This window comes from Ursus americanus, chromosome 15 (genome assembly GCF_024610735.1).
Source record: "Ursus americanus isolate L20-20 chromosome 15, mUrsAme1.1.p, whole genome shotgun sequence".
In the NCBI taxonomy this organism is placed as follows: Eukaryota; Metazoa; Chordata; class Mammalia; order Carnivora; family Ursidae; genus Ursus; species Ursus americanus.
In genome coordinates, this window is record NC_142141.1 from 9,436,132 (window position 1) to 9,452,163 (window position 16,032).

A 16,032-nucleotide genomic window follows, 5' to 3' on the forward strand; every position below is an offset into this window, starting at 1 on the left:
CCTTTACGTACATCATCTTTTCTCTTAAACTGTGGAGTTATTTTTTTCTACCTCCTTTAGCAAAAACCCTTGCTGTTCCACTTAGAACATTTTCCCATTCTGGAAGATCCATTGTAATCAGAAAGCGTGGGCCCTCCATAGGCCCTAGGAAAGAGACTCTTTCTTTTTAAGGTCTGGACGTAGAGGCCTTTAAGCTTTCCTGGATGAGATGTTGTTACTAGAGAGGGGAGGAAGGGGGAGCAAAGAAAGTAGTTTGCTTGACCTCTAGGTGTGATTCCCTCTGGACTAGGGACAAGGACCAAGTTGGTGGTTCTGAGTGATGGAGACTGGAGCTTATACAGCATGTGGGGGTGGGACGGCTGGTGAACAGAACCATCGTGGCTTATTTGACTTTGTCGCATAGAACTACAGAAGCAAATATGGATGGTGCTTGGTAAATGGTTTCAGAATAAAGGAATGCAGACCTGGTAAGTGATTTGAGAAAACGTGATAAGAAATTTTGCTTCTGGGGATATTTGAAGGCTGAGAACAGAACCACATTAAGCTGGGTGGCCAGTTGGACACAGGGGGTGGGGAGGGGAGAACTTCGAGCAGGGAGCCCAGCTTTTGGGCAGGGCACTAGGTGATGGCTGGTACAGATGTTGCATTATAGTGGTTACACCACTAGGGCTTTCTAGGTAAACATGGGTGGGAGTCAGGCCCTCCAAGTCAAAGGGACTCCTTTTTGTTGTCTTATCTGTTAAAGAAACTGCCTCTCAGACAGGTGTACAAAGATGCTATTTACTAATAGTGACAAATTGGAATAACCTAAATGGTCATTCTTCAGAGATTCGTTAAATAAGGATAGTAGGAACCTCTAAAACCATCAAAATTGATGACAGTGATTTCTATTGATTAGAGTGAAAAAAACGTATGTATTATTAAGCAGAAAGAGTGGAGCACAGCAATATACTCCCCTGACAGTATACAGGGGTGAAAAATGAGTAAATATAGAAGAAATTCTCTCAAAATACAGACATCTCAACATTAAGGATAGTTTTTCTGCATCTGTTTGTGTGTTCCCATATTTTAGGAAGTATTTCTAACCAATATGCCTGGCTTTCATGTTTTATGACTAGAAACAAAAGGTATTTAAATGAAACAGAGAATAAAAAGACAAAAGATCAATGAGACTAAGAACCGGTTTTTTAAAAGATAAAATTGACAACCCTTAGCTAGACTCACCAAGAAGAAAAGATGAGAGGACTCAAATAAAATCAGAAATGAAAGAAGAGATGTTACCACTGATGCCAGAGAAATACAAAAGATCGTAAGAGATTACTACTAAGGAGTTTCAAACAGTAATCAAAAGCATTCCAACAAACAAAACTACAGGGCCAGATGGCTTCACTGGTGAATGCTACCAAACATTCAAAGACTTATTAATAGCAATCCTTCTCAAACTCTTCCAAAAAAGATAAGAGGAGGGAACTATTCCAAACTCATTTTGTGAGGCCAGCTTTACTCCACTACCAAAACAAGACAAGGACACCGCACGAAAATTATAGACCAATAGCTCTGATGAATATAGATGCAAAAATATTCAAATCATATTCATATTTAAATCAAATGTGGAAAATCATATTCAACAGTACCTTGCAAGTGGGATTTATTCCAGGGATGCAAGGATGGTTCAACAGATGCACAAAAAGCATCGGACAAAATTCAACATCCATTAATGATAAAAACTCTCAACAAAGTGGGTATGGAGGGAATGTACCTCAACATAACAGAGGCCGTATATGACCGATTCATAGTGGGCGTCATAGCCACTAGAGAAAAACAAAGTTTTTTCTCTAAGATCAAGATGGAACAATTAAGCAAGAAAAAGAAATTCATCCAAATCAGAGAGAAGAAAAACTGTAATTATTTGCTGATGATGTGATATTACGTATAGAAACTGTTAGAACCAATTCAGTAAAGTTGCAGGACACAAAAATCAATATATAAAAATGTTATGCTTCTATACACTAATAACAAACTAGCAGAAAGACAAACAATCCCGTTCATGATTGCATCAAAAAGAAAAGAAAAACCTAGTAAAAAATTTAACCAAGGAGGTAAAAGACCTCTTATACTGAAAGCTATAAGACATTGATGAAAGATATGCCACGTTCACGGGCTGGAGGAATTACAAGGTCCACACAATTCAATGCAATCCCTCACAAAATTCCAATGGCATTATTCACAGAAATAGAACAAACCATCCTAAAATTTGTAGGGAACCAGAGAAAACTCCTAATGACCAAAGCAATATTGAGAAAGATGAACAAACCTGGAGGCATCATGCTCCGATTTCAAACTATATTACGAAACTATAGTAATTAAAACAGTATGGGGTAGGCATAAAAACAGATGTACAGATCAATAGAGCAGAATAGGGAGCCCAGATATAAACCCACACAAATATGCTCATTTAATCTACCACAAAGGGGCCAAGAACATACAACTGAGAAAGGACAGTCTCTTCAATAAATAGTGTTGGGAAAACTGGACAGCCACATGCAAAATAATGAAACTGGACCATTACCTTACACCACACACAAAAATTAACTCAAAATGATAAAAAACTTGAAGACATGAAACCATTAAACTAGACAGGTGGTAAGCTCCTTGACATCAGTCTTGGCAATTTTTTGATTTGGCGACAAAAGCAAAAATAAACAAGTGGGACTGCATCAAACTGAAAAGCTCCTGCACAGCAAAGGAAACCAACAATAGAATGAAAAGGCAGCCTACTGAATGGGAGAGTATTTGTGCGAAGCATATATCTGCTAAAGGGGTAATACAAAAAAAATAAATCTCATACAATTCAATAGCAAAAAAGCAAACAACCCAAGTACAAAATATACAGAGGATCAGAATAGACCTTTTTCCAAAGACGACACAAGAATGGCTAACAGGTACATGGAGAGGTGCTCAACACCACTGATTAATGGGAAATGCAAATCAAAACCATAATGAGGTATTACCTCACACCTTTCAGAAAGACATAAATAAGAAGTGTTGGCGGGGACGTGGATTGAAGCAGACACTACGGAACACAGTGTGTAGGTTCCTCCAAAAATTAAAAATAAAACTACCATATGATCTGGGAATTCCACTTTAGGTATCCATCCAAAGAAAATGAAAACACGAACTTGAAAAGATAGCTGCAGCCCATGTCCGTTGCAGCATTATTGACAACGGTCCAGATACGGAAACAACCTAAGTGTCCAATGGAATATTACTCGGCCATAGAAAGAATGCCATTTTGCAACTGTGACAACACGGATGGACCCTGAGGGCGTTATGCTAAGTGAAATAAGTTAGAAACAAATACCATATGATCTTATATGTGGAATCTTTTGAAAATAACCTGAGCTCATAGACACAGAGAACATCTTGGTGGTTACCTGAAATGGGAGATAGGTAAAATGGGTGAAGGGGGTCAAACTTCCAGGCATAAATAAGCCACGGGGATGTAATGTACAGTGTGGTAATAGGTAAAAATACTGTACTGCGTATTTAAAAGTTGCTAAGAGAATAAATCTTAACAGTTCTCATCCCAAGAAGAGCATTTTTGGTATCTCTGTATAATGATGGATGTTGACCAGACTTGAAGTGGTGATCATTTCACATCACTCACCGTATATACACATAGCAAATCCTTGTGCTGTATGTGTGAAAGGAATATGTCAATTTCACCTCAATAAAAATAAGAAAATAAAACACTTCCAAGTGTTTGTGTATGGGGCGTCTGGAATACTCAGTACCAGATAATATCTTCAACTCCTGCAGCCCAGCGGGACTGCGTGAGGAGTTCCGTGACCTGGGATCCTGGACACATATGATGGTGCGGGTTGCCGTGCTTCCTTATGAGAGCCGGAGTAGGAACTGGAGATCCTACTTTTGGGGAACAGAGGATTGGGGTTGAGGCCGGGATCTCAGGGGCCACAGGAAGAAAAATATGTTCTCTTTAACTTTCGAAGAAGAGTGAGTTTCCTACAGCTGTGCTTACTTGCCCATGGAGTATTTTCAGATTCAGGTCTCTTTGCAAATAAGTCTACACACAGTTGCAAGGAGCTGTGAGTTCCAGTAATGGAACCACTGCAGCCTTGGCCTGTGTGGGGCTACAGGGGCGCTTCTGACTCATTGACTCAGCAAGTATTTACTGAGTGCCCACTATATGCCAGTCATTGTTCAGGGCACTGGGGACATGACTAAGAATAAAATGGATGAAAATCCCTGCCTCTATGATGAACGTGTGGTGGACAGGGCAAAAATAAACCATGATTGAAAATACAGAGTATGTCAGATGGTAACAAGTGGTAAGAGATTAAAATAAAGGAGGGACAGAGAGAGCGCGTGTGTGTAGGGGTGGTTGTAATTTTAAGTAAAGTCCTGGGCCTTTCTGGGATACAGGCTGCTCTTCCCCAGCTGACCATGTGTAAAAGTACTACAAAACAAAAGGAATTCACCATCTTTTTAGGAGGAACAAGAAAACCTAGTGCGTTTGAACTCCTACAATTGAGAATTTGTGACAATTGGATTTAACCACATGATCAAAAAGCAGCCCTTCAAGAGCGAAAACAATCATGCAGTTTCCATGCAACTTGTGAGTTTTTTTTTTTTTTTAAGCATCCTGCCCATATTTTTACTCAACTAGGGACCCCCTCCTGGAAAATACTCTTCCAGTTAGAGATAGCGTCTAAAGGTGCACCCTAAGCCCGAACTTCTTTATTATGGTCTCTGAGAGTGACATTGTTTTGTCATCAGTCATGTCAGCCAACAAATTATCTCTGAAATGCACTGGGTCCTTAGGTGGAACTGCTAGAAGGGAAGGTGAAAATCCAACAGGTGTTTGGGTTATAGTATAGTTTTAACCTAAGTTGGTGTGAGAGCTAAAGATGGCACTCAGATGGTGCCCGCAGGGGCAGCGTCACTGGCTGGTAAAGTCTGATCAAGTCCCAGTGCCCTGAAGGATGCTAGGATGCTTCCAAAATCTGAGAATGACAGCTTTGCCCAAAGGAAAAAGAGAGCAAGGGAAAGCAATTCTGCAATGCAGGAAATTTCCAGCAGGTGGCAACCGCTTCCTTTCCATTCTCCCAAACCCATTTGCCTACCAACTGGAAGTGAAAATTCCTGGACTTAGGAGTGATCAACAATGGGGTCTTCTGTTCTCTCTCTTATCCCCCATTGCCTCTGCAACAACCCCTCCCCAACTTACTAAGTTCTCAGCCAGCAGCAACACCTAGACAGAAAGCAAGCAAGGACTCCAAACGCGAGCTTAACCAGATCCTTCACCATCACAGAGAGCCAGATACTGCAAATTGGTCAAGAGGGACTGGGGGGGGATCACGCCTCGGCAGTTTTCACCAACCAACGTCCCACTGGTTAATAACTGAGGCAGCAGGCGGTGTGTCCAGGCACTGCCTGCAGGAGTGATGGAAAACAGCTTTTTTGGCAAAACAAACGGCGGGACTATTAAGTATGAGATAATTGTTAGGGGAAATATGACCAGCTCTCACATCTTTTAATATACCTAGCACTTGATCTGTATTGATCTGCTTCTGCTAAGGAGGAGATTCTGAGTTTATCTACCTGTCTGTGCAATCAAGTGTGTTGCTGGACCTACTGGCAAATTACAGGAGTCCCACCAGGATCTTGCCTTTTAGATTCTAATTTCCGCACCCATGGCAGCCATGAATAATCAGCAAAGTTCATGAGCACTTGCTCTCCCAGGTGCTGTGCGTGTCTGATACCCTGAAATTGGAAGGGCAAGCGCGCAGAAGAAATCGCCAGCCCTTGTAGGGAGGATCTTCAGTATCATAGACCCAACAGGGCAAATCACTTAGAAGTCAGGGAGAGGGGCATGAATATCTTGAGGCCACAAGCTGACGTTAAAGTCAGGGAGACAATGTGACCAAGCAATTCTAAAAGCTATGCGACAGCCAGTTCTGCTGCCAGCTAGGGTAGGGTGCTGTCGAGAAACACTTTACAAATGTACTTACTCATAGAAAGTTGTCCATCCTGTTTCATCACTCTTGGTGGCTAGGAGGCCAGTGTTCCCATCATAGGTCATGAGGCCAAGCTCCAGATTCTGCGTGGACACGACTTTGAGACCTCCGTTGGTGCCCACTGTGAGGGTGATGATCTGGTTGTCAGGCATGAGCAGGTGGCGGGGCATGCCACTGCTGTCCCGACGGATCTTCAGGGAATTCCCATTATTGTCAATCAATTCAGTGACATCATTGTCAGCACTGTAAGTGAAATTGTACAAGTACTCCCCCGTCACCAGGCTCACAGTGTACTGGTGGATGCCATCGGCGTTGAAAACATACAACTCCTGCTCTCCGGGGGACGCGGCCTCATACTGGTTGAAAGCATTAAGAGCTGGCTTGTTTTTGCTGACCGCCCTGATCCGAATATTTCCAAGGTCTGCGATGTAGACGGTACCATCTGGAGCTACGGCTAAGGATGACGGGGAATTCAAGATGGCGTCGGTCGCGTAGGCATCATCTCCCGAGTAGCAGTTGCAATTGACATCGTTTTTGCAGTCGCAGTCTGAGGCTGCCCCGGCTAAAAGGCAGATCTCCCCGTTGGTCGTTACCTGGCGCAGACGGTTAATCTTCTTCTCGTCCGTCTCCGTGATATAGAGGACCCCCGTGTGAGAAATGGCAATGGCGCTGGCCGACTCCAGCGCGGAGTGAATGGCTAGCTTGCTGAGTGAGTAGTCAATCCCAGGAACCTGGCAGTGCATGGGGCGTCCCGCGATGATGCTCACTTGGTGATTCTCAGTGATTCGAAGGATGACGTTGTTCTCGAGAACGTACAGGGAGTTGTCCATGGGGTTGACAGCAAGGTCTGTTGGCCACTCCAGGCGAACCTGTGGATGACATGGCATCGAATTAAGGAGCAGCCTCTAACAAGCCCGCTGTTTAACTGTAGGGCACGTATACTGGTTTTATGTAGCTGGGGAAAAAAGACTGACTTTTTGACCCACCCTGTATGAGGAGTGCCGATCACCTATCACTTGCCCACTGCCCATGTCGAGTGCACACGATGAAGAAGAGGCCGTGTACCAAATAGCTGTGGTATCTGCTGTGCCTAGAGCAGGTCGCCAGCTCCACCCATGATGCTCTTCTCAGTCCCAGATGATTGGACCAAGATCAGGGTCATTGCATTCAGTTGTACGGGTAATTCAACGCACAAGGGGCTAATGTAACCATCACACCCTGTGCTCATCAAGCCATCGGCCTAAGGTGGCTCTGTGCGTCCAGAGGCGGCACTTTGCTCTAATATGCAAAAGGAGCCCTGCTCTTTGGAAGGTGGTCCTGACCCGAGGGCCGCCAAGGCACAGGCCAGCTAGTGAACTACCACGTAAGCATTTGCTTGAAGAAATGAACTGGGCCTTCTCGGCAAAACTGAAGCGACCACCTCAGTGGCAAATTGTCAGTTTGTTGTGGAATTTGAGCTGAAATTAATGAGGTTGACTGAAGGGTGAAAAGGCCCTCCCAGGAAGGGCAAGCGTATATTTCGGAATGTTTGAGGATCCGTATAATAAAGTCCAGTTTCTCCTGCCTTACATTTGAGTGAGCCTCTGTCCTCTGCCCCCGTAAGAGCCCATACTAAAGGAATATCACTGGGGGGATACTGTAGATGGCTCTGCTCTAGTTTACTACTGCACAAAGTAAAGGTTTATATAGTGAGGATGCAATCATTTCAGATTAACAGGGAAGTTCTGATTGACATATAACACTGTATAGCACATTCTCAAACCTGCAATAATGATGGAGAAGAGAGGTAATTACACAGTAACTCCTACCCTGTAATCTGCCACGGCTGGAGTGTGTCACCAGCTCCACTTTCTGAGCAGAACTCCCCCCCGCCCCCCACCGCTTTCCTTTCTCTCTTGCGCTCACTCTCATTCCTATCTGACATTTCTCATTCCATCTCGCTGTCTAGTTCATCTCAAGCCTTTCACAAACAAACCTGCAATCTGTATCTATATCTCTTCCTCCCACTCCACTTTCAACCCAAACAGGCTGCAGGTGAGAACTTCAGGCCAAGAGCCAGGTGTGGCATAGTGATGAGAAATAAGAAAATCCCACCTGGGCCACATCCATGCTGGAGTCACAGCTCAGTGGCCGGACAGCAGTGAGGTCATTGGAGCCCAGCAAGGTAGAGATGATTCCATTCTGGTCAACCTTCCGGATCATGGTGGCGTCGACAAAGTACATGAGCCCGTTCTTGTCGACTGCAATGCCTGATCAAGACAAACAGTGGGAGTGTGTCTCTTGGCGGAGTAGGGCTTGTGGGGGTAGAGGTGGGGACGTCCTAGTGGGCATTACCTTCTTGGACCAGGGACCTTACTGGGTAGATTCGCAGGTTTGGAGCAGCGGCTCTCAACCTTTAAAGGTAACACCCTTTCTCATGAGGACTACGCTGAGACCTAATTCCTGGGGTTGTTGGCTGTCTCACCACCCAACTGAAGAATGAACTTTGGGCTGCAACTGAACCAAGGCTGCAAATGAATGAATGGAGAAATAACCTGGCATCTGCTCTCTTCAGAAAAGAAGTTATTTCCCAAGTTCATTGCTTGAAAAATTATTGGTAGTAAATTACTTGAATACCCTTCACAACTAATTACAACAATGAGGTTGAGAAACAGTGATTCTTGCAGTCACAGACTCCCAATTCAAAATAAACCCTCCAGGAAACAGTCCCAATTAAGCCTTGATGGTACTCAGTATTCCCCGGGGGACGCCTGTCCCAGGGTGCTCCTGGTAAGATGCACACAGTACCCTTCTATTTCTTTGGCACCTTTACACCCAAGCCCAAGGCTCCTCGTCCTTAATCCACGCTGCCAGATCCTTTAGTGGTAGCTAAGAATGCTAATAAGAATTGGACCTTCGATGAACCAATCAGTCCTTAACCCTAAGTATCCTTGATTCTTTTCAAACAGAGATCCATCGATTCTAAGAACATCTCCCCACCGCGTTCCCCACCCCCCCGGCCAGCCAATCCCAGGCCCTTGGAAATGATACCCATTCTTAATTGCTACCATTTATTGGGTTCTTAAAAAATGTCAGGCACTGTGCTTAAGACTACACACATTATTGTTGAACATGAGCATCTGGGAGTGGTTGGAGGCCCTCACTGGGCTCTGTCTCCAGCCCACACAGCTGGCACTCTGGCTCTTAGAGCTCATGTTTCCCCCTGACTCCGCGTGACTGGCAGCAGTCAGAAATCTCCAGGAGCAATCCACCCCACTTTCCATTTGTAGCCTATGTGGGTGATGAAGTTTACTTCAGATAAACACTTTTTTTTTTTTTAAACACCCACACACCAAAGCAACCTATCAGAGTGAAATTACTGTAGGGAAAGCTGTAGTTGGGACTGCCTGGGGTTCGTTCATTTCTATCTACAAAGAAAGCCAAGCTTGTGGCAAGCTTATTCTGGGGGAGGGGGTTTCTCCCTTGGTAGCCTTTACCTCGAGGGCTCATCAGGGTGGCATCCACGGCCTTCCCTCCGTCTCCACAGCGGGCTTCATCGAAGGGCAAGCATTGCTCTCCAGTCCCCGCCACCACTTCTGAATTCCCAGCCAGGTCTTTAGCTCCGCTCAGGGACTTGACTCGGTAGATTCGCCGACTGTTGGTGTCAGACACGTAGAGAGAGCCGGACACAGGGTCTACTGCCAAATAGTACTTGTGTGCTGGGTTGTTGCTTTAGAGGAAGCACAAAGAGAAATGAGAAGGGGGCTAAGCAGCTGGTCTACTGGATCAAAAAGATGACAAAAATCCTAGCAAGACTCTAGCCATTTCTTTCTTTCTTTTTTTTTTTTTAATAATGATTTTTTATTATATTATGTTAGTCACCATACAGTACATCCCCGGTTTTCGATGTAAGTCTAGCCATTTCTAGTGTCTTTCCACTTTATTGAACTGGAAAGAATCTAACATAACAGCTCAGTGTTCTAACACATCATGGCTCTTAGCTATGGACTCCTAATTGGACCTAAGCTCCTCATGCTACGCAGAGGGCTCATCGTTTCCCATCGTACTAAAATACCACTGCTTCGTTTAGCTGGTACGAGAGATCCCACTCTGGTCCTGCTTGTGTGTTCGTGTTTTGTGCAAATCAGTCTTTTTTACTTCCCCCTATGGGTTTGGTATGTTTCTCAAGTGGGATTGAGGAACACTTCCATGAGACAAGGTTTTCTTTTTAGTCCATGCTTCCCCAATGCCTCCAAGATACTAGATCATGAAGACTGGGGCAACCTAGAGTTTTCCTAACTTTGGGATGGGAGGCTCCCAGAGCCATGCCCAGTCCTCAGCCTCAGATCTTCTCTCTTGTTCTTCAGTGTGGATATGAATAAAGTTGGCTTTTTTTTGTTTTGAAGAAATCTGATGTCTTGCTGATATCACACCCAGAATCTGGATTACTGAGGGAGGAGATATAGTTTTCATATTTTGGGTAATACTGAGGTCACAGGTGTGGACCAAGATCTGTCAAAGCTCTAAGCTACACTAGGAGAGAAATACCCTTGTGTGTGAGAAATGTAATAGGAAGGCACTAGGCCTCAGAGACCTGGACCTCTTTCTCTTCCATGCATCTCACTGCCCCTATATGTTACTGATCAGGACAGGACTGAGACACAGGAAACTCTAAACTCAACGCTGACCCAGCTGGTGACCTGAGGTAAGTTTCTCGGCCGTGCTGGGTCCTAGATTGCTTATCTGGATAATGAAGAAATCAGATCATTGCTCATGTCCCTTTTGGCTCAAAACCCTACAGTTTCTTCCCTTTGCAGTGTCCGTCATTTGTTCGAGGCTAAGACTAGAATAGGTGCTCATGCTACTCCTATGCTGGTTATTCAAATCACTGCCTCTAGGATACCTCTAGTGAATGCCACATGCCAAAAATGAGCATAGGCCTCTTGTTTTTCAGTTATTTTTCCATTGTAGTTTGGAATTATGGGAAGGAAAGGGATGGGAGAGGTAAAGGCAAGGTGAGGGTGATGATAGTGTTGGATGCATTTGTCCTGTAGACATTAGCTGGTAAATTACTAATTAAAACACCCCCATTTGGGTTTTTCCCCTTTTTAAGGAAGAAAGGAACTAGGAAGCTATTTTTAGGAACAATTTGTGAATCGAGACCATCTTTAATTCCAGCTTCTCCTCGGGTTGCTATTGAGACACATAATTGAACTAGAAGTCAAGGTCTTTCTAAAATTCCAGCCTAGATAACTAGTTTAAAAGAGTAGGCTACCAGGGTTCCTTTTCTTTCCCTCCTTCCTTCCTTCCTTCCTTCCTTCCTTCCTTCCTTCCTTCCTTTTTCTTTTTTTTTTTTTTTGCTATTTAGTCTTTAGAGAGTATCCACATATGCAAAACAAATTAGGGCAGAAAGGGAAAACTTCATGCCATTTTTTAATTAGACGCTGTACTTTGTTAGTGAATGAATAGTAGCTGGCGTGATCAACAGAAGGATCAGGGCACTGCACATCTGTGCCTATCTATGAGCAAGATAATTAATTCTGGACTTTCTAGGGAGCCTGATTCAAAGGGGCTTTTCACAAACTCTGGCGGAAGAGCAGATGTGTGAGGATGTGGGGTCAGTTATCGCTGGGGTCTTATTCTCCCCCATGGTGTCATACCCATCCCAACCAAGATTCTTACAGAGACTCTTGGGTAGATGGACAGCCATGCTTCCACATCTGTGGCTATGGTGAAGGTCAAATGGGGCATGTGAATTTGAATGGGGGCTGTCTTTCCAGGGAATTTTTTTTTTTTCCACTTGGCCCGGTTGGGGTGCCTATAAGCAGCCAGTTTGGGAGTACGGAGGAGGAGGCCAAGGGCTCATACGCATGGCTTTTCCACTGACGTTGACGATCTTATACAACTTGACTCCACTTCATGTCTAATTCTCACGTAACATCAGGAAGAAGCCCCTTCTGTGTTTCATTTCAAGAAGTAAGAAGAAGCATTCCCTTGAGTATTAAAATACATCGTTTTGCTTTTCTCTCTTCTTCCGAATAAAAAGGTAATTTTCCTTCCATTTCAGGGCAACCTGGAGCAACCTGGCATTTTCCTAACTTTGTAATGGGAAGCTCCCGGAGCCACATGCACACGTATGTGTGCTGTGCCCTGTATATGTGAATTTTACCAATATGGTTTCAAATGATAACCCGGAGCAGTTGAATGACAAAGGCTAGTTGACAAAAACTACTTGGTCTACACCCTTCCTACTACTTAACAGTGGTTTAACTCCATGAAAATTCCCCATGCATCTGACTGTTGGATTCATTCTGACCAGCAGATTGGCAATTAACTTGTTTTTTTTTTAAATGACCATATATCCAGGGGAAAAAAATCATTAATGAGTTGAAAATGAGTTTTTGACCCGTTTCCAGTTCATTAAAGCTTTTGTGAACCCAGTCCAGCATTTACAAAAGCCAGAAGTTTGCCTCAACTTACGGCCCAATTACGGACCGCACTGAGCAGTCGGGATAAAAGTTCGCTGAGGGTTCATTATCTTGCACTTGCATCTCCCGGAAATTCTAATTACTGTCAGCTTATTTGGTTGCTTTTTGACTGCATTTCATAATTGCTAAAGCTTATCATATCCACAACACACAATTAGCACATAAAAAAGTTACTATATTTGGTACATAAAAATACACAACATTACACAAGAAGCACAAAACAAAAAGCAAACACAAGGGAGCAAACGAACCATATCAAATTATACGGGAAAAGAGTTCTTCGTCTTACCTATGTTTAAACTCTTTATTTCTTTATAGAAAGAAAACAGAAGGAAAAAGAACAAACAGTTAGCTGAAGAATTGATGATAAAGCAAACACAACATTTTCATTTCTTGTATAAAGGGGCCCATAAAAAGCAGTCTTTTTCTTTTTTTTCCCTTCTAGCTGACAGCTCCTGACTCAATCACTTGGGAGGCACCCCTGATTTTGGACTCCTCCTGGTCATTGAAAAATCTAGACAAGAATGCCTGAATTCTCTGACCAGCAATGTGGCTGTCACATGACACAGGTGGCAACAGGTGAAACAGGTCTTCTGGCTAATGAAAAGATGGCAAATAGGTCACCTCTTGAGTGCCAATACCTATGGATTAGTAATGGCTGCCAGGAGGGCGGGACTAGGATTCTGAGGCCAAATGCAAGGTCAGCTGTAAAGAGTGCTGTGACGCATTTGTAATGTCTGCCCTGGGTGTGGGAGGGAGCCTCGCGCCACCTGTGCCATCCATGTGCCTTTGGTGCATTACAGGCTGGAGTCCGTGCCACCCAAGAAAGCCTCTTCCCAAATCCGTCTGCAGTTTGGCAATCGTTCTGTGGAACCCTGAAAGTCTCAACCATTTCCTACCCCTGCTCCATGACACCTTCCCTCTCCCTATCTTATTCTGCCTGTGTGGGACCCCAGGTATGCATGCTTTCTTACAGATAACACCCATACATGAAATTCATGAGTATTAATATCCTCTCATAATTGGAGCCAAAGACTCCAGCTACCATTCCCTTTTTGGAAAAGTGGTAAAAGTTTTGCTTTTTTTTTTTTTTTTTTTTAGAACAAAAATACATGTCAATTTCAACAGGAAAGTGGCTGGAAGTTAATAACATTAGGACAAAGAGGAGAAAGGCTAAAGCTTCAATAAAGAGAACTGCTTCTCATTCCTGAGGCTTCTAAGGCCACAGTGGAAGGAGTCCCTAATCCGTGTTCCCCTTTGGCTGAGGAAGCAGGCTTCGGGGAAGGGACAGAGAGGGCTTAATGCCCTGATTCCTGCTTAGGTGCAGCCCGGGCCTCTGCCAGGGGCCATGATTAGTAGTGGGTTTGCACAGGGATTACATTTTTATATTTTATTCCAACGTGTTAGTTTTCGTTAAAAAAAAAAAAGTTAATTAAATGATGCTGATAACTCCTGAGCTCTGACTGACATAGTGCAATTTAAGATTCATTCTGCAAAGCCTGGTGTGTCAGGGTGGCAGCCGGGAATTCTCGCGTCTATTTTATATTGCTTAATGAAAGTGAAATGTTATCTGCCACCAGTGGTAGTCATATTTGGCTCTTAATTATTGCAATATCAATTCCAGTTTTTTAGTCAAGATTTTGTGAAAAGCCTGGATGGGATTTGGGTCTGCAGACCTGACCTACTTCTTTCCTAAGAACATCTGCTTTAAGTTGATTAATATAATATTTATATGGGGAAAGGAGAAGGGCCGGAGTGGGGGGACCAAGTCACTGAGGGTATAGTCCAGATGCTCATACGGAGGCGAGCTTTGGAGAAAGGCAGAGGTCAGTGCTATTCCAGTCCAGGGCCATTGGCAGGGTGGGTGCTTAGGAGCCTACAACCCAAAATAACAGCACTGAGTCAGTCTATGTAGATCAGTGCTGGTGCCTTACTTACAAAGGACAGGCCTAGGCTTTGTGTCAATGCCTCAATAATGCAAACCGTTTAGGCACAGCCTTTGAGGGCAAAGTGGGGTCGTGGATTCAAGAATCGAGACGGCTTAGCTCTGCACACTGTGAGTCTCAATGAGTCCTCTGTGGGGCCTTCAGGGCTCTCCAAGCACACTCGGTTTATCATACGGAGCCCTCGTCAGGCTGTCTTGTGATTTACGCATGTGTGTTTGTCTTCCTCACTTTGTTGTGAATGGGAGCAAGTAAATACGGAGATGACATACTCATCTCCCTGGTGCTGATTCTTAGTAGGGAGCCCTGGAGAGAGTAAGGACTGGGAAAATGCGTTCTTGAGTGACAGAAGGAAGGAATGAGGCTGCTTCCCTTAGTGCTGGGCAGACCATGCCTTGGACTTGCTCCAAGGCCTCGTTCTGCTCAGAATCACAAAGCTGCAATCAGTTGAGACTATTGCTTCTTTCTCTTCCAACTCTCTCCGTGCCACAGAATAGGGTGGAATTGGAACGGCCACAGTGTTTTGTTTGTTTGAGTTCCAATGAAAGGGAAGTTGGTTGGGATACATTTAGTTTAGATTTAGGGGGGACAGGGTTATGCGGCTCATATGGAGTTCTTTCACTGTCTAGTTAGATTATTGCTAGTGATTCTGGTATAGGAGTGCCTTCCAGGTACATTTTCGTCTTGTTGTGCAGATTTACCTCTAGCCTTATTACTGGAAGTCACCAAATGGGTGTGGCTTGGCTTGCTCTGAGCGGGCCCCTAGCTCATTGCATTGATGATAACGGCCTCCACGGCTTGAGAGACGTGGAACCAAGGACAAATTCCAACAAAAGGCAGGACACAGGGGTGTGTCTCCTTTAACTCAAGCAATGCGTTTTGAGCCCCGGTGTGGACCAAACCCTGCTCTAGGCATCAAGGGACAAAGATGCCAGAGGTGACTGGCCTCTAGAAGCTCACACACTAGCACCCTAAAGACTTACACAGGATATCTCACTATTACCGGGACATCAATGACAAGTTGGTTCATGAGTGTCAACTCAAAGGCTATTTAGATTATTCACTGTACAAGGTAACCTGAAATGCCCGGAAGTACTATGAAAGAAGCTTGATAAAGTTTTTCCCAAATTTTACAACTCTAACAATTTTCACGACATCACCGGTAGTCAATTGTGAACATGAAACAACATTTACTAATATATCAATAATCTGAAACATATTTTTACTATAGTTATCCTAGAGGAAAGACAGAATATTGCTCTATTCTTTCTATAGATAATGACATTATAAAATCATTGTCATATTAAAAGATGATCAAAGAGTATGCAGCCAAAAAGTATAGGAAAACAAGTATCATGGAAGTGTAACAGTAGTTAATGAATAAAAAAATTTAGGTAACTTATCTGGATTTTGTGATATTTGTGACTAATTGTCGGCTTTTCAAAATGTGCAATTTGATTTGGTTTCTTTTCTCATCCTGAATAACATTCAGTTTCATCCTGAAATTACGTAAGATTCAGGCTTCATGAAACCTGGACCTGTCTTAGTAAAAGAGCTTTGAAAACAGTGCCAACAACTGCCCAA

At 43.8% G+C, this 16,032-nt stretch overlaps 1 protein-coding gene across 1 annotated transcript in view; it reads right to left on the minus strand.

The window, feature by feature from the left end:
- The window catches only part of TENM2 (teneurin transmembrane protein 2), a 524,046-nt gene that overhangs the window by 50,136 nt on the left and 457,878 nt on the right, over window positions 1-16,032 (minus strand). Inside the window, exons 19-21 of the mRNA XM_045792137.2 lie at window positions 9,515-9,747; window positions 8,133-8,287; window positions 6,033-6,907 (exon numbers count right to left, since the gene is read on the minus strand). Coding sequence (XP_045648093.2) covers window positions 6,033-6,907; window positions 8,133-8,287; window positions 9,515-9,747 — 1,263 coding nt within the window. The remainder of the gene's footprint in view (window positions 1-6,032; window positions 6,908-8,132; window positions 8,288-9,514; window positions 9,748-16,032) is intronic.